This window comes from Petaurus breviceps, unplaced genomic scaffold (genome assembly GCF_028583685.1).
Source record: "Petaurus breviceps papuanus isolate PSGF00001 unplaced genomic scaffold, PetGlider_PUasm1.0 90515, whole genome shotgun sequence".
NCBI lineage: Eukaryota > Metazoa > Chordata > Mammalia > Diprotodontia > Petauridae > Petaurus > Petaurus breviceps.
In genome coordinates, this window is record NW_027187269.1 from 326,165 (window position 1) to 344,930 (window position 18,766).

The window sequence follows — 18,766 nt, forward strand, 5'->3', positions numbered from 1 at the left end:
ATTTCCCCAAGGAGCTGTACTGTAAGCTGCTGATGGGTCACACCTACAACCCACTGTATACATTCTGGGAGGCCTCTTTGAGACCCATATCCTCAAGATCACTGAGAAGTCCCTTGAACTTCCCAAGACAGGGGTAGACTTCTTCAGCTATCCAGCCTTTAATTATGCTATCGAGTTCAAGAAGCTTTACCCTTCTTGCAGTGGACAACAAGAAAGTAGCAAAGGAGATCCAGGGGTGGCCAGGTAGCACAGTGAGTAAGAGCACCGGCTCCAGTGTTGAGGAGACCTGGAGATCAAATCCCGGGCTCAGATACTCAGCACCACACCCAGAAATAACTGGCCATGTAAGCTTGAGCAAGTTACTTAACTCCGATTGCTTTAAAAAAAAAAAAAAAGGAGATCCAGATTTCTGTCTTCTTGAACATTAAATAATTTGAAGAACTATAGGAATTGGCATCTAAGGATTTACAGAACTGAAATCCTAACCCAAAACAAGAGCTTCCAAAAAAAAGGGGAGTCAACAGAGCACAATGCTTAACTTTCTTAAAGACTGGTTCCTAGAAGCTCCAGCAGAATCTTCTTTCCCTAATCTATTCTCCCCTTCATTTAGGTATGGAACAACCTTCGAAGGTCTCCCCACTAAACCAACATATTGCTTCCAACTAGGGGCCCTATTCCCCAAGAAGCAGGACAAAATAAGTCAATTGCTTGGACCTTCATCAGTCATAGAAGGTCAGGTACAGCTGACCTCACCCCTAGAACTGAACAGGCCCCTTCTGACCCAAAACAAGTGATCTAAACTTCAAAGGCAGGCTAAAGGAGACTTCAAGTGTATACCTCTTGAGCTAGCATTCTTCCATCAGTTCCTGCAAATGCCCCCAAAAGAAATATACAAGAGGGAAGGAAGGCTCTCAGCTCTGAAGAATGAGCTTCAGAGAATAATCAATCAGGTTCCTTTTCCCTTGTTTGACCCAGGTGTAACCACTTTCTCTTTGACCTGTAGGCTGGTTTGTGTTTCTGCATTTAAGGATATTATGATTTGTTGCTGTTAGTAACCAGTTTTTGGAGAATTGGGGTTTTGGGGTGTTTTGTGTTTTTTGGCTTTGTTTTCAAAAAAAGGTTTGGTTAGTGGTGGTGTTTTTTTTTTTTTAATAGAGGAGGGGGAAGAGGGTTTTGGTTTACTAAGGGGAAATTGTATGTGTGTGTTTTTAAACATGGTGGTTCAATTGCCTATGTCTTTAAGACTTTCTATGCAAACATTCCAATAAACAGCATTGTTTAATGAAAAAAATTAAAGTATAGATACACTCATGCTTTATACATAGGCTTAGAAAATTGTGAAGTGTTTTTGGAAAGCAAGTTGGAAGTATTGTTACAAAAATTGTATCCATTTATTTAATAGTCCTATTTGGAGGAATTTTCCCCAAAAGGGGCAGGGATGATGCTGTATGTTCACAGATATGTAGAGCCTTATAAAACCTGAGTTCAAATCCAGCCTCAGACATTTACTAGCTCTGTGACCTTGGGCAAGTCACTTGACCTCTGTTTGTCTCAGTTTCTTTATTTGTAAAATGGGGATAATAATAGTACCTACTTCCCAGGGTAATTGTGAGCTTCTAATAAGACAATATTTTAAAGGGCTGGGCACAGTGCCTGGCACATAGAGGGGCTATATAAATACTTTTATTATTATTGTCATTATTATAATGATTAATGTTAAATCATTGTAAAAATTTGAAACAACTGAGACTACCCACCTATTTGAATGTACCATATATTGTATGTTAGTATGAAAGAATCTTTTAATGCAATTAATATTGATAAATATGAGGAATATAAAGAACTGTGGCCAATCTATATGAAAGGATGCTGTGAAAAGAAAGCAGATCTAGAAAAAACAGAATAGATTGACTATATATGAAAGAAAAATGTATAGATGAATGGACAAAAATGCTATGAAAATATATATGTTGAAATGTACATATATAAATAGTCAAATATGTTTAATTGATTTTGTTCATATGAAGCTTTTCATTAAAAGTTAATTTAAAACAATTAAACTAAAAAAGAGTAGAGCTTCACATAATACTATAATTTTAGCATTGCATTTTACATTTAAGATCATGTAGTAAAAGTTACAAATTAGTTGAGGTATGGGTGTGTGTTTAATTGTTGGAAGGAAATTTAGCTGAAATCCAGAGTTCAGGAAGACACCACCCACTCTTCTTGTTGAATAGTACGGAACTCCAAGTTTCCTCAGATAAATCCCCTAGCACACATTAGTCTTTACAACACAGTTGTAGTACCATTGTAACAGGATATATTTTTGTAATGTTCATATTTGTAAAGAATAACATCTCTTAATTAGGTTGTTTTTTTCTACTTTCTTTTCCTTTCTTTATCTCTGCCTCTCCCTTTCCTATTCTTCCAGTTCCCTTTTATATGAAATATATATTTTTTTAATTTTATTTTTTGTTCCAAGTTCTCTCTTTTCCTCTACCCCTCCCCCACCTATTGAGAAGGAAAGAAATATGATACCTGTTATACATTTGCAGTCATACAAAACATACTTCCACACCAGTCATGCAGAAAAAAAAAGCAAGAAAAATAAAGAGAAAAAATGTTTCAATTCGCATCTGGAAATGGATGACATTGATATGAAGTATATTCTAAGAAACTTAAAATTCAATGTAACAAAAATGTATTAAGTGGCTTTTGTGTGCAAGGCATACTACCGAGAGGTAGTATGGGGCAGTGGATCAATTTAGAATCAAAGTCAGCTGACTTCTACAGACATTTTTGTTGCTCAGTCGTTTTCACTCCTGTCTTACTCTTCATGACCCTATTTGAGGTTTTCTTACCAAAGGTACTGGTTTGCCATTTCCTTCTCCAGATCATTTTATAGCTGAAGAAACTGAAGCAAACAGGGTTAAGTGACTTGCCTTGGGTCACACAGCTAGTAAATGTCTGAGGCCAGATTTGAATTCACAAAGCAGTCTTCCTGACTCCAGGTTTAGCACCCCATCTACTGTACTACCTACCTGCCCCTTCTATAGGCACCATTATAAAGTCGCTCCTGCCCCAATTACCAATCATGAAACTGAGAAATTGCGCCTAATGTAGCAGTTTGTGCATTTGTGTCCCAGAAGGACTCGGTATAAATTGCCTTCATTCGTTTATTTTTATTTATTCTATATGGTTCATTTTTCATTTGAAGTTAGATTTACATTGAACTTTTTAGAGATATATCCATGATATGAAGCAGTGATGAAACATTTGCAAACATGGTCATAATGCAGCTTCAGGTAAGTGGAGTTTTGCTGCAATTGATAAAAGCACCCTCTAACTTCCACAGTGAATCTCCCAAATAAAACTAGCCTAGGATCAAGGTACTCTGCAGATTTCCTTTTTCTAAAGCAAACAAAAGATAAATCATGCTTCACAAGTCCCCAAAGATATGTTTACTTTTACTAGTCAGCCAGAGGACACAGTTAGTTCAAAGTGGTTATAATAATAATGGAATAATACACTAAGAAAAGTAGCAAAAAAATATTTCCTGCCAACACTGAAACACCCCTTTACATAAATATTTATACCATCACTTGGAAGAGTGAATATAAACAGAGACCATATGTGGTTGGGGCAGGCATGTAGGAAACACATGTGCTTAAGAGAGTCAATTAGAGAGTCAATTCACCTGTCATCAGTGTCTTCTAGAGATATCAAGCTATTCCTACAGAGCCTGCTGGTTTTGTGTGGTCCACCTCTGCTGGACATATGACCTTTGCATGTAGACTTCTGGGCTCTGATTTCTGCTTGTCTTGCATGATAGCTGCTTGTTCCTCTGGTTCTATGATCACTGCTAGTTGTTGCCAGCCGCAGCAGGTGCTCTGGGTACCAGTTTACGGCCTTTACCTCTTCTTATAGCTTCTTGCTTCAGCTGGAGTTCTTAGCTGAGATGTTACCTTTTTCCCACAAGAGGGGGCTCAGAGAGTAAGAGACAAAGGAGTAGCAGAAAGAAGTGCAGTGAGGTCCTCCCACACTCCCCCTAAAACAACAAAAACTTCCCAAACTCTCCAAACAGGTTTAAATTACCATAGTGAATCCTGATGAGAAATCTAAAAAAAGGTCACAATAAATCACTTTTCCAGGTCAGGTCAGCATAGGGAGACAAAAGAGGTCTATGGACATAGAGAATGGGTCTGCCACGGAGAACATTCTGCCAGAAGCATGCAGGAATGAGTACTCTAGGACACAGGGAATGACATCAGTGCAAGAGGAGGTCCCTGATTCATCCTAGAGTGCCTTGTTCAGTATGCAGGAACAGGTGCCAACTGACAGCATTGTCACCTAATACTTAGTCCTAGGTCATAGATCCAATATGGACTGAGGAAGGGACCTTCATTCAGAGACCATGTTCTGGGGTAAACAGAGCAAGGAGGAAGTTCAGAAGCATGCAACAGTGCTATAGCTCAGCCCAAAGTAAGTAGAGCAGTTCTGCCCTCTAGCCACTCTGAAACCTGCAATAAGGAATAACCAGGACAGGAATCCCAAACAAAGAGGAACTTGCAGTGTTACTCCAAACCCTCAGAGTTTCCAGCTCATTGATGAACCGAGTGCAGCAACGTTCCATTGTGGCTCTACAAGCAAGACTTCAGAGGGGGGAAAAAACTCAGGTAAAATTTCTATTTGAAATTTAAATTCCTAGAGGAGGTGAAGCAAGAGGGTTTTGTTTTGTTTTTAAGTTTAAATGTTTTTATAAGTGGAATGTGAGTACTAGAAAAAAATGGAAAAGAAATGAGAGCTATAGAAGAATAGGGAATTAATAGTTTGTGACAAGAGGTACAAGACCTTGATCAAGCAATAAAACCCATGAAAATTTGGTTGAACCAAATAGAAGCCAATGATTCTACGAGGCAACAAAAAATGTTGAAACAAAGTAAAAAGACTGAAAACTTAGAGGCAAAGGTAAGTTATCTCATAACAAAAACAAATCATATGGAAAACAGATCAAAGAGAAAAAATATAAGAATCTTTGGAGTGCCTGAAAGTCATGGCCAAAACAAAAAACGAGTTTAGACATTGTATTTCAAGAAGTCTTAAAAGCAAAATGCCCAGCTTAATAGAACCAGAGGACAAAATGGAAATAGAAAGAATTCATTGGTCATCTCTCGAAAAAAATTCCCAAATTCAAATTCCCAGGAACATTATAGTCAAAATCCTAAGCTTCAAGGTCAGGAAAAATGCTACAAGCAGTCAAAAAGAAACAAGTCAAGTACCATGGAGTCACAGTCAGGAGCACAGTCACCACCTTAAGGGAGCATAGTGCATGGAATATGATATTTTAGATATTTTAGAAATAAATAAAATAGATATTTTAGAAAGCAAAGAATATATAGGCTTCTTTTTTTTTTTTTACCAAGAATAACTTACCCAGCAAGAATGAGTATAAATGAGGCAGCTAGGTGGTGCAGTGGATTAGAGCACTGACCCTAGAGTCAGAAGGACATGAGTTCAAATCCAGCCTTAGATACTAACTGTGTGACCCTAGGCAAGTCACTTAACCCTGATTGTCTTAAAACACCAGAGAAGGGGCAGAGCCAAGATGGCAGAGTAAGATCAGGGACTTGCCTGAGACCTCCCCCAAACCCCTTGAAATACCTGTGAAAAATGGCTCTAAACAAATTCTAGAGCTAAAGAACCCACAAAATGCCAGAGTGAAGCAAATCTCCAGCCCAAGACAACTTGGAAGGTCGACAGGAAGAGTAGCGGAGTGCAGTCTGGCATATGCTGCACCAGCACAGACAGGGCCAGAGTAGGCCTCAGGACACTGAATCTCTGGTATCTGTGGTGATTTCCAGGCTTCTCAATCCACAAATGCCAAAGATAGCATCGAAGGTCAGTGAGAAAACTCTGTAGGACCTGAGTGAAAGAGGATCACAATCTGGCTGGGGTCCAGCTCCCACCCTGGGGCAGTGGAGGTAGGTGGCTACTGCGGCAGATAGATAGATGGATAGATGGATAGATGGATGGATGGATGGATAGCATAGGGTGAGTTAAATATGAAGGAATGATATCTAAAAAATAAAATTAAGGGGTGAGAGAGGAATATATTGGGAGAAGGAGAAAGGGAGAGATAGAATGGGGTAAATTATCTCATAAAAGAAGCAAAAAAAAGTTTCACAATGGAGGGGAAGAGGGGGGAGGTGAGAGGGAATGAGTGAATCTTATCAAATCTCATCAGATTTGACTTAAGGAGGGAATAATATACACACTCAATTGGGTATCTTACCCTACAGGAAAGTAAGGGGGAAGGGGTGGGGATGATAGAAGGGAGGGCAGATTGGGGGAGGGGGTTGTCAGAAGCAAACACTTTTGAAAAGGGACAGTGTCAAAGAAGAAAACAATGAATGGGGGGCAGGATAGGATGCAGGGAAATGTATTTAGTCTTTCACAACATGACTATTATGGAAGCATTGTGCAGAATTACACATGTATAATCTATACTGAATTACTTGCCTTCTCAATGAGGGTGGGTGGGGAGGGGAAAAGGGAGAGAATTTGGAAATCAAAGTTTTAAAAACAAATGTTAAAAATTGTTTTTACATACAACTGGGAAAAAAGATATACAGGCAATGGGGTTTAGAAATCTATCTTGCCCAGGCGGCCAGGTAGCACAGCAAGTAAGAGCACCAGCTCCAGTGTTGGGACGACCTGGAGATCGAATCCCAGGCTCAGACACTCAGCACCACACCCAGAAATAACTGGCCGTGTAACCTTGAGCAAGTTACTTAACCCCAATTGCTTAAAAAAAAAAAAAAAGAAATCTATCTTGCCCCACAAGAAAATAATGGGGAAGGGGGAAAGAGGGAGGGGGGAGCATGATAGAAGGAAGGGCAGACTAGGGAAAGGGGTAATCAGAATGCATCCATCTTGGGGTGGGAGGGAGAGGAGAAATGGGGAGAAAATTTGAAACTCAAAATCATGTGGAAATGAGTGTTAAAAACAAAAAATATACTAGTAAAACTAAAAAAAAGATTGAGTATAATATTACAGGGGAAAAAATAGATTTTCAAGTAAATAGAGAATTTCCAAGAATTCCTGATGGAAAGACCAGAATTACATAGAAATTAAAATTCAAACACAAGAGTTAAAAGAAACACAAACAGAAATGAAAATGATAGAGGACAAAATAAGAATAGACTGCTTACATTCTAATATGGAGAAATGACACATATCTCCTTTGAACCCTAGAATTATCAAAGGGCATAAAGTCTACTTAGATTGAAGTCTTCAGAGTAGTTCTGTCATATTGTTGAGGTCAGATTTGGGAGAGCAGGTTCAGAAGTGAAAGAACTCACTTAGACCTTCTCTATAGCCATTGGGAGCTTTATTTTACCTGAAAAAGCAGCACAGTTGTCCTAGCAAGAAAGTTGAGACCCAACATCTGGAGGAGTTATGCTTATATAGAGATTTCAGAAAGGTAATGTAACTCTATAGATTGTTATGGAGGTTAAAAATCAGAGACAGGATGAGGAAGATGAATGACAGGATAGGAGACACAAGATAAGGGAGAAAAGGGAAATTCCATGACCCAGGATGGGGGAAGATAAGGAATTTCATGGTCCAGGATAAGAGGGAAGTTTTATAAAAGGTTTAAGGATTTAAAGACAGGGCAGGAGGATACAGGTTAAAAATTAAAGGACCTGGGGCACATAGTGTAAAGGAGACTGACAAGGGAAGAATAGGTATTACAGGGACTCCAATGACCAGAGTCCCTGAGTGGGCAGTCTGGAATGAATTCATAGGCTCAAGCATTCTTGGTCAAGTTGGTAAAAGTTTCTTGTTACACTCTACAGCAGACATGAGTTCTTACAGGGAACCTGCAATCTTAAAGAAGTCATAGGTATATTTTATAAAGAGTTACAATAGTAAATCAGATGTCAATAATGTTAACTAGGTGAGTTAAGGGTGGGATTAGGTAGGAGTTAAGGAGTGGTCAGTGCTTAAAGGAACATGCACTTTTCATATCAACTATGCAGGCATATTGCCTGTAATTCACTGGGAAATAGCCCAAGGAGGGGGCTACCTGGAGGTGTGGTTTTAGGCTTGAAACGTCACTAAGTCAGCTAGTGGTCAGGACTGACTGAGAAATACCTAGTCTGCCACCCATCAATGTCATGTTTGACGAGATGGATGTTGGGAACCAAGGCTAACGGGGATTCAGTATGTGCTTAATTGGCTGAGGAGTTAACTTACAGATAGTGCATTGAAGGATTCATAGGTGCTGCTGGCCACTATACTAGGGTGAGATAACATTTGCTTAAGCTAAAAAGTTTATAGGTGGTTTAGGGAGGGATTCGTAGGTGTAGCTTGTTATTGTACCAAGCAGAGATAAACAGTTCATGAATGGTTGCTAGGCAGAGTGCTGGCAAGGGGAAGGGACAGAGTTAATGCTCTGAGGCTGGGGGTGGGGGGGGGCAGGGAAATGTGATTTTACAAACTGGTTTTACAAATTGATTTTACAAACTGATGTTACAAACACAGACACCCCAAGCACCCCATCAAGACAAAAGCAACTCTTTTGGTACAGGTTCAAGATAAAAGGGAAGAGAACTTTAGGGCATCTTCAGGTTACAGAATAAACTAGGGGCTTCACAAAGTACTGGAAAAGCAACGCTTAATATAATTTTTTTAAATTTACTTTTATTTTACAACATTCAATTCCACAGTCCCTTGAGTTTCAAATTTTCTCCCCCTCCCTCTTCTTTCCCTCTCTCCCCTCCACACACCTTCCCCTCTCCCCCTCTCCCCCCCTTCTTTCTTCTTCTCTTCTAATCTGTTTCCCCTTCTTTTCCTTCCCAGCAGCTAATCCTGTTCATTAGTTTTAAATTGTATTTTGGGGGCCCTTTTCCAAAATGGATTTCTCTCATTCTGTTCATTATCCATCTTCTCTTTCTGTTTACTCTAGACCCTCATTCTCTAATTCATGACCCCTGTAAGGGTCTCACTCTTTTCTTTGTGTTCTTCTTACAATCAAAGTTTCCAAGGTATTCATGCTAGACTCTACCTTCTAGGTTTTCTGCCACTGCCTTGTAGCACTTACCCCATGGATTCCCCTTTTCCATAATGCCTCATTTCAAGAACGAATTATTGTAGGTGTCAAAGAATACACTGGTCCATGACATGGCCCCTCCTCTACCATGTCTTTGATTCTGCAGTCCACCACTGGTCTATAGCATCTCTTGTTGACCTTTTTTTCTACATTTGATTAGAAATCTCCTCCCTGGGTCTATGCCCTCCAACTCCTCTAGATTCCAGTTGCCCCCAGAGGTTCAATCTCCAATTGTCATCCTAGGACAAGTAGACTTTTCAAGCACCAAATGCCACAGGTCTCATTGTAAGGTACTCATTTCCCTTCACCAACCATCTCTCCTCATCCATATTTTTTTTTCAAAAAGCTGGGACAATTTATCTTTTGTCCTGAAGTTTTCGTTGTTTTTTTTTTTTCTTAAAATATAGCTCTGAGAAGATATGCTTTAAAAAAAAAAGGGCCCATTGTGTTTTTTGCTTTTTTTTTTTTTGGAGGGCAACTGGGGTTAAGTGACTTGCCCAAGGTCACACAGCTAGTTTATTGTGTTAAGTGTCAGAGGCCAAATTTGAACTCAGGTCCTTCTGACTCCAGGGCTGATGCTCTATTCACTGGGACACCTAGCTTTGTGTCTTAAATGGAACTATTTGTTTTAAATGGAACTATTTGACTAAGCCTTTAAACTCAAATCACTTTGGCTTTTTTTGGTTGGCCAATAGTAGCCCCAACCCAAACCTCTGTGCCTCATTGTTTAGGTTTTAATGGGTTATAATGAGTATAAATAGCAATTGTTTTCTGTTCTGGTCATAAACTTGAGAGTCTTGCCCTCCCAGATTGATATCTTTGTGATGGCTAAATTGAGCCACCTTTTGTTTCAACTTTTACCTAGTCCTTAGTCATTGAATGGGCATAGCCCCAGACAATTAAGACCTGGGAACAACCTTAATTTTAGAAAGGCCAAGGTCACCCACTTCATCCTGAGCTATCCCCAGAGGTCTTGACCTTTGTCTTGCCACTGAACTTAGATGTCTAGAGGAGCCTGTGAGACCAAGGACTTTCTTCAGCTCTACCTCAATTATATCAAATTGAAGTGCAGGTCAAGACATCACCCTCATGATGTCATTGGTCTTCTTTGACAACAAAGATGAACAACAACAAGGAGAAATCATCACTGGAACCCCCTCCTCACCCATTCCTCCACAGGTTCTTTTTCCCCATACACAGAAGTTACCTTCCTTTCATAGTTACCCCTTTATTTGACCCTAGCAAAATTTGACTCACTCCTCTTTATCCCCCTGCTTCCCTCCCTGCCTTACATACCTTCCCATGTTGGAATGTATTCCCACACACACAGAAAAAAGATTCATCTGTGGGTCAGTAGTCACTGGGTTCTTTCCATAATACCCTGTATCTTCTTATTCATTGTTACTTCTACCAGATTTCTGCCTTTTCTCCTTATATACATCTAGAAAGAAGTCTCTTATTGATCCCTGTGGTCACTCTTGCTGTTATTGTTTTTAATGCATTTACTCACTCATCCTGCCTTTCTGAAGTTTGGGGTGTTCAAAAGGCAAATAATCTAGGGGCGGTTAGGTGGTACAGTGATTAGAGCACTGGCCCTGGAGTCAGGACCTGAGTTCAAATCCCGCCTCAGACACTTAATACTTACTAGCTGTGTGACCTTGGGCAAGTCACTTAACCCCAACTGCCCTCCAAAAAATCACACACAAAAAAATAGGCAAATAATCTCTTCAATTCTGGTTTTCTTGCTAAAAAGGTTTCAAACATTTTTTTAAATACTATTTTTTAAGGTCCATATTTTATCCTGTGTGGTTAAGCTCATATTTGCAGGATAGATCATCAAGTTTTGGGGGAGTTTGGGTTTTTTTCAGTTTTCTGGGCTTTTTTTTAAGCTTCTATTGGATTCTAAGTTTCCTAGACCATGGAAACAGCTGAAGTCACTTTAATTTTGGTGCATAATTTCTGCTGTAAAGCAGTTTAAGAGGTTATGGGGATTGGAGAAAATGTGTAGTCTCTTTCTCCTTGAATTGATTTCCAGATTAGTTGATTTAAATATTTTTTTCCATTACTATAAATTTGTTTTACTATTTCTTGCTGCTTTGTGGAGTCATTGATTTCTCTTTGGTCTTGTTGTGCTGAAAGGAGTGAGACAAGAGACCCCTGAGAGTAAAATCTGTAAGTGGATTTTATTTTCCACAGGACTCTTCCGGGTCAGGCCCAAATAGAACAGTGAGTCTGCTCAGACAATGTGTTGGCTTTTAAAGGGATGCCACATGGCCAATGGTTAGGTATTAGGCAAGCAGAAACTTGCAGAGGCCAAGAACAGTGATTGGTCAGTACACACCTCGAAATTCCCGCAAGTCTCCCTGGCCCAGAAGCCTGCCCACCTCTGTGGAGGTGGGTTGACTGGGGGTGGAACTGACTGGCCCTCTGTTCATTTCCCTGAAGGAGAGCTGAGGTCGGGGGATGGGAAAACCAGGTAAAACAGTCTATTATAAATTTTTAAAGAGTCTATTACTTGGGTTAAGTTCACCACTTTCTATTTTAAACTATTCTTTTCCAGTTCTTTCCTCTAGAACTTTAATTCATTTTTTTTTTAAATCTCTTGTTTAATTTATTCTAGATAGTCATGTAATCCTTATGGACAATCTATATTTTGCTTGGAGTCTTTTCTTGCAGTTGTGGAAATAGTATCTTCTTCTAAGTTAGACTTTTGCGTATCTCTATCTCTGGTCTGTTACTTCTGTTTATATAGTTAGCCTTAGTTCCTGAACTGAAGTTTGTGCTAGCGCTATGATCAGCAAATCTTCATATACATTTCAGCTTCTTCTTATCTCAGATCATCTGGGCTCCCATACCTCTACACTCTGTTAAGAATACTGTTCAAGGGGTGGCTAGGTGGTGCATTGAATAGAGCACCGGCCCTGGAGTCAGGAGGACCTGAGTTCAAATCTGGTCTCAGACACTTAACACAAAAACTAGCCATGTGACCTTAGGCAAGTCAGTTAACCCCAACTGCCCTCCAAAAAAATGCACACACACAAAAAAGAATACTGTTCATTTTAGGTTCTCCTGGATTTTTGTGGTATAGCATGCTGGTTCTTCAGGGCCCTCTGTAGAATCTCAGGACAGATTTCAAGGTGTCTCAGAGTCCCAGGGTTGGAGTGTTCCTATCCAAATGATAGTCAAACTGGTCTCTGCTGTGTCTAATCACTTCAGACAGCCACATTATAATTTTACAACCGTACTAGATCTTTTTTGTGGGAACTCCCTGTAGCAACAATCACACTGGCGTACCCAGGATGGCTGCTAGCACAGGTTCTTAGATCTGCTTCACTAAGAAAGATAGCTGGTTAAGGAGTCAACAATTACATTCATTAGTTCAGGGGAAAAGTCAGCACCCTGAACTTCAGAGAAAATACAAGTAGAGAAATAAAGACCAATAGACAGGGCTCTGACTGCCTGAATCAACTATACACTTTACATACATCCCTGGATCAAAGGAGCCTTTACATTTGAGCAGGTAGAGAGCTCTGAACCTACAGCCACTCAGAATCTCAACCAGGGAATCACAAGATCCTTCTCATAAGTGAGCCCCCAAAATAAAATACCAACTCAGAGTACACACACACACACACGCACACACACACACACACACTCTTCTCAGAGCCAAAAGGTATCACAACCCTCCTCAGTGCCTAATTAGAAATTACAAAAGGTATGAAAGTCTTCCTACAAGCAAGCCTCCTCTAAGCAAGCTTCCCTTAATGGACTCCTCATGAGGCCTCTTAATGGGCAGGGAAGATCTTAAATCCCATTAACATTGCACTGTCAGGGAGGCTAGGTGGCCCAGTGAATAGAGCACCAGCCCTGGAGTCAGGAGGACCTAAGCTCAAATTCGACCTCAGTCACTTAACACTTATTAGCTGTATGAACTTGGGCAAGTCACTTAACCCCAATTGCCCTGCCTTCCTCGCTGCAAAAAAACCAAACATTACACTATCTTATTTATTATTTGCTTCTGAATACAGAGCATCGAATATAGGTATCTCTGATTGTGGTGGGAGGCTTCTGTCTTGTTTGGATAGATTTTTTTTTTTCTCCTGGCAGATTGACTTTTCTATTGCCTGTGGTTTTTGGATGACTTCTAGAGTTGATAAAGCCACGACCGTTTCTCCTAGGAGTTTTCTTTTTGGGATCTTTTTCAAGAGGGTATTAGCGAATTCTTTCGATTTCCATTTTGTCCTCTGGTTCTAGAATATCAGGGCAATTTTCCTTGAGAGTTTCTTGAAAGATGATTTCTAACCTCTTTTTTGGATCATGGCTTTCTGGTAGTCCAGAATTTTTAAATTATTTCTCCTGGATCTATTTTCCAGGTCAGTGGTTTTTCCAATAAGATATTTCACTTTGCATTCTATGTTTTCATTTCTTTGGATCTGTTTTATAGTGTCTTGATTTCTCATAGAATCATCAGCTTCCATTTGCTCCAATCTTTTTTTTTTTTTTTTGCCTTTTGGAGGGCAATTGGGTTTAAGTAACTTGCCCAAGGTTATATGGCTAGTTTTTTTTTTTTTTTTTATGAGTGTGTGGGTGTTAAGTGTCTGAGGCCAGAACCAAACTCGGGTCCTCCTGACTCTGGGGCCAACACTTTACTCACTGCACTACCTAGCTGTCCTCCAATCTAACTTTGAAGTAATTATTCTCTTCAGTGAGTTTTTGAAATTCCTTTTCCATCTGACCAATTCATGTTTTTAAGGTATCCTTCCCCTCATTGGCTTTTTGGACCTCTTTTGCCATTTGTGTTAGTCTATTTTTTTTTTAAAAAGCAATTGGAGTTAAGTAACTTGCCCAAGGTTACACGGCCAGTTATTTTGTGTAAATGTTAAGTATCTGAGGCCGGAACCAATCCCGGGTCCTCCTGACTCCGGGGCCGGCGCTCTTACTCACAGCGCCACCTAGCCACCCCATAGTCTATTTTTAAGGTGATATTTTCTTCAGTATTTTTGGAGGTCTCCTTTAGAATGCTGTTGACTTGCTTTTCATGATTTTCTTGCATCATTCTCATTTCTCTTCCCAATTTTCCCTTCACTTCTCTTACTTGATTTTTGAAGTTCTTTTTTTTTTTTTTAAGCAATCAGGGTTAAGTAACTTGCTCAGGGTTACATGGCCAGTTATTTCTGGGTGTGGTGCTAAGTATCTGAGCCCAGATTTGATCCCCAGGTCATCCCAACACTGGAGCTGGTGCTCTTACTCGCTGAGCCACCTGGCCGCCCCTAAGCAATTGGGGTTAAATAACTTGCTCAAGGTTACGTGGCCAGGTGTTTCTGGGTGGGTGCTAAGTGTCTGAGCCTGGGAATCGATCCCCCAGGTCATCTCAACACTAGAGCCGGCACTCTTACTCGCTGTGCTACCTGGCTGCCCCATATAGTTTTGTTTCTTGTTTTTGTTTTTTTTGCTTTTTGGAGGGCAATTGGGGTTAAGTGACTTGACCAAGATCACATGACTAGTTTTTTGTGTTAAGTGTCTGAGGCCAGATTTGAACTCAGCTTCTCCTGACTCCAGGGCTGGTGCTCTATACACTGCGCCACCTAGCCACCCCCCTCTTACTTGATTTTCAAAATCCTTCTTGAGCTCCTCCATGGTCTGCAACCAATTCATATTTTTCTTGGAGTCTTTTGTTGCAGGAGTTTTGACTTTGTTGTCTTCTTCTGTTTCCATGTTTTGTTCCTTTTTGTCCCCCCAAAAAAAGATTCTATATGAGAATCATATGGTCTGATTGCGTTTCCTCTGTTTGCTCATCTTGCCAGCCAATTACTTGACTTTTGAGGTCTTTGCCATGGTAGAACTTTGTTTCCAGATTTTGTGGATCTGTGTCCAGATTTCTGGGGTTTTGAGCAGCCGCTGTCAGAGCTATGAGGAAGGTACATGCTAGTATTCCTCACCCCAGGACTACCACCCAAGACTACGACCCAGATCCAAGCAGTTCATAGCAAGAGCAATTACCCTCTGAAAGGTTGCTTGGTTCCCCCCTACAACGGCCAGGAACTCCAGAGGCAACCACACAGCAGCAGTATTCACTGTGGCACACCTCTGTCACCCCAGAGGCAGGGAATGGACTACACCCTTCTCTCACCCAGTTCCAACAGAATTCCCTACTGACCTTTTACTTTCTCTTTAGAATTTATGGGTTGAGAAATCTGGAAACTGCCACAGCTGCCAGTGACTCACTCTCCTGAAGTCTGCTCTAGCCAGTTTGGGCTGGTGCAGCTCATGCAGAACTGTGTTCATCTCCCAGTGTGGTGTGATATACCCTTCCTGTTGGCCTGCCAGGCTGCCATCAGCAGGGGATTTGTTTCTCTCTGTCATTTTGTAGGTTCTGTAGCTCTAAAATTTGTTTAGAGTCCTTTTTAAATAGGTATTGGAGGTAGTTGGGGTGGGAGTTCAAGCAAGTTCCTGCTTTTACTCTGCCATCTTGACTCCACCCCTCCACAGTTTGTCATTGTATTTCTTGTTCATGCTTTGGTCTGGTGCTATTTTTAGGCTTGTTAGTATTTTCTTCTGGAGTAAATGCAAGCTGCATTGCCTGTCTCTGTTCTTAGCTGGAAGCTGTTTTGTCTGTTTGTTAATAGGAAACACACCATTGGGGGTTCAATAACTGAAGTAGCCACCTATGTGATTGCCCATTGAATCCAAAGCAGTAACTGCACTCTGAGGACCCAACCAAGATGTCAAGTGCAAATTAGGAATACAAAATACAAAGGGAGAGTTCACCTGTTAGTAAGAAAAGTAGAATCTATCACAGGGATAGTGAGAAAATATTGATTGTATCTCCTTTTCCTAGAAGCAATTTTATCCTGTAAGTACCAAAGGAAAACATCTCCTTCAAGATTAGAATGGAAGAAACTTGGACCCAGCGTCTCCTTTGTCTATTATCAGCAAACTTTTCAAGGTAAGAAGTTATAGACTTGTGGGTTATTGGGAGGGGAAATGATGAAGCACTGTATATAGTGCATAGTTTTCCAGTTGATAAATAAAAAAGGGCACAACTGGTTTTCCAAAACGTGAGAGAAATTTCAATGAGGCACTGAAGGTAATGGATATAAACATATGATATGTAGGAATAAAATTAATTACCTGTGTCTCTAAATCTCCCTTTTTCGTTTGAGTCCTTAGTTGCACAAAAAATACCATTTACAACTGGTTTAAAGCTTTGTGATTCACTGAGAAGCTAGTAGAATATAATTTTTCAATAGGGAAACATTATTCAGCAATAATGATATAATTTCTGTTCCTTATTATTACATGAAATCTACTGCATTGGTGACAATGCCCAAGGTTTAAAATAAGTACATATGTCAATGGGAATAATAATAGTATGTATATCCTAGGATTGCTCTAAGGATCAAATAAGATAATATTTGCAAAGTTCTTTATAAACTTTTAAGTAGTATAAAAATGCTAACTGTTATTGATATGGAAGGCCAAGCAAATATTATATTTCTGCTGCTCCACCTTTCAAACCAAACTCTCCAAGACTATGACTAGGAGGGACAAAGCTACTTCAAATTTTCACCTGGGGACAAATTTTAAGTGTCTTTAAGAAGACTCATATGGCATAATGAGGCACTAGAGAATCTTTAATGGGAGAAATGTATAAAAGCTTCATAAAAATGAAACATGGTGGAATAAAAGGAAGTAATGCATCCTCACTCTCCACAAACTCTTTTCTACAACAATCTAGAACATATGCCTGATTGAATTCTGATAAGGAAAACCTAGAAAACATCACAAGGAGTCTTTTTTTCCAGATGAGGGCTGCTGAAGGAGGCAAAGCAAAGAGGTCTGAGGAAATTGAGGACAAAGTCTGGTCAAGAGCATATGTGGAGCATTTCAGGCCTCTGTGACTGAAAGAGCCAAGAGAGGGCACCAGAGCAGAAAGAGATCATAGAGATTCCCCAGGTTAGAGATACAGAGGTTGTCATTAACATGAGCCTTAGCTATGTACTAAGCAAAGAAGAAATTCTGGAAATGTTGCTTTGTGGCTCTGAGCCAGGAACAGAACTGTGACTAAATTCTAGGCTTTAGCCAATGTGTAAATCTGAAGTGAAATTACCAGGATATCAGTCTCACATCAAAGAGGAACCTGTGGTTCAGATTTCTGAAATAGGCCAATAGTGACTGAATCCAGCAGTGGGTCTAATGGAACTTCCAATCAGGGACTATCAGAAAGACACAATAATGGGCCAGGAACTTGTAGAATTCCAACTATGAAAGCAGTAAACAGACATCACAGGAGATCACAACCAATTTGGAAGTATTGAAAACCTATAGGCACTCAGCCCGAGTTGTGAATGGAGAAGGACATGAACACAGAAGCTCATGCCAGACATTCCCTCCCCCAGAAGTATGCAGAGCCAGTACTAACATAAAGTCAGAAGTCAAAAAATGAACTAGGAGAATGAGCAAACATAAAAAGAAACCCACCATGGAGAGCTATTGTGACTAGATAGAAGCTCAAGATACAAATACTGAAGAAAATAACTCAAAAATATCTAGAAGCAAAGCCTCACTCAAAGAAATATGAAGCTTGGACACAAGTCCAGCAAGAAGTGTTAGAAGAGTTAAAGCAAACAAGGTTTTTTAAAAAGAAGTTTTTAAAAAAAAAGGTGATAAAAACCAAATGAGAAAATGAGAATAGTAGAAGAAAAAAATAGGAAAAGAAGTAAAAGCTAGGGAAGAAATATATGAAAAGAGAATTAACAGTATGGGAAAAGATTAATGAAGAAAATAACTTCATGAAAATTAGAATTGGGGGGGTTGGGGGCCAAGATGATGGAATAAAGGTATAATACCAACCACAGCAGCTCTCCTGAGGACTGTTGCTATGAATAACTTTAAGGGTCTAATTGCAAAGTATAATGAACTCTCTATTTATTCAATAATAAACTAAAGCATAACATTCAAGAAACTAAAGCATAACATTCATGACAACATAACATAACTTGTTACTAAGGTAGCCACTTAGTCTTAAACAAAACATGTCATTTGGTATATTTTATAGTCATCTTTAAGGGGTAGCAGAAAGTACAAACATCATCCACCCCTAGGTCACAGTAAGTTACAAAAGTCATCAGTCAATACAGAGTATCTAAAGTAAAGTCCTCTTTCATCTTAACTGGAGGCTGAATTCCAAACCCCACAGCTCCTTCTCTACCGACTGACCACTCCCAACTCTTGTCAGGATTCACATGTAGGCAGCTCTCTGCTCCTGTTCCGTATCTCAGCTCACAGGCACTGCACCACTCCAAGCTCTTCACAGTTTCTTTTTCTAGGAAAACAAAGCTTAACAGAGCTACAACAATATTTACACACATTACCAGCACTATCATATCAGTTCACTTCTCTCTGAGAAACCAATACAGAACAACAGACAGGACTTCTGTCTAAGAAAGTAATACAGACCAACAAATGGAGCACCAGCATTGCAAACATTCTCTCTCTCAGTTCTGCCTGCTCCCGGTTCTGCTTGTGCTCTTATCTGCTCCTTCCTGTTCCACATTTTTTTGAAAGCTCCTCCCCCCATGGGCTCCCATGTGATTATGTTCAACCTATTAAGGGCAGGGAAGATCTTCAAATTCCCTTCAGCCTATTAAG

At 39.9% G+C, this 18,766-nt stretch overlaps 1 protein-coding gene across 7 annotated transcripts in view; it reads left to right on the forward strand.

Annotated features, from left to right (window-relative positions):
- The window catches only part of JAM2 (junctional adhesion molecule 2), a 131,787-nt gene that overhangs the window by 38,293 nt on the left and 74,728 nt on the right, over nucleotides 1–18,766 (forward strand). For 6 of the 7 annotated variants that reach the window (XM_069062962.1, XM_069062965.1, XM_069062966.1 and 3 more), the window contains exon 3: nucleotides 15,954–16,061. In XM_069062962.1, coding sequence (XP_068919063.1) covers nucleotides 15,954–16,061 — 108 coding nt within the window. The remainder of the gene's footprint in view (nucleotides 1–15,953; nucleotides 16,062–18,766) is intronic. The other variant, XM_069062964.1, reaches the window with a different exon arrangement.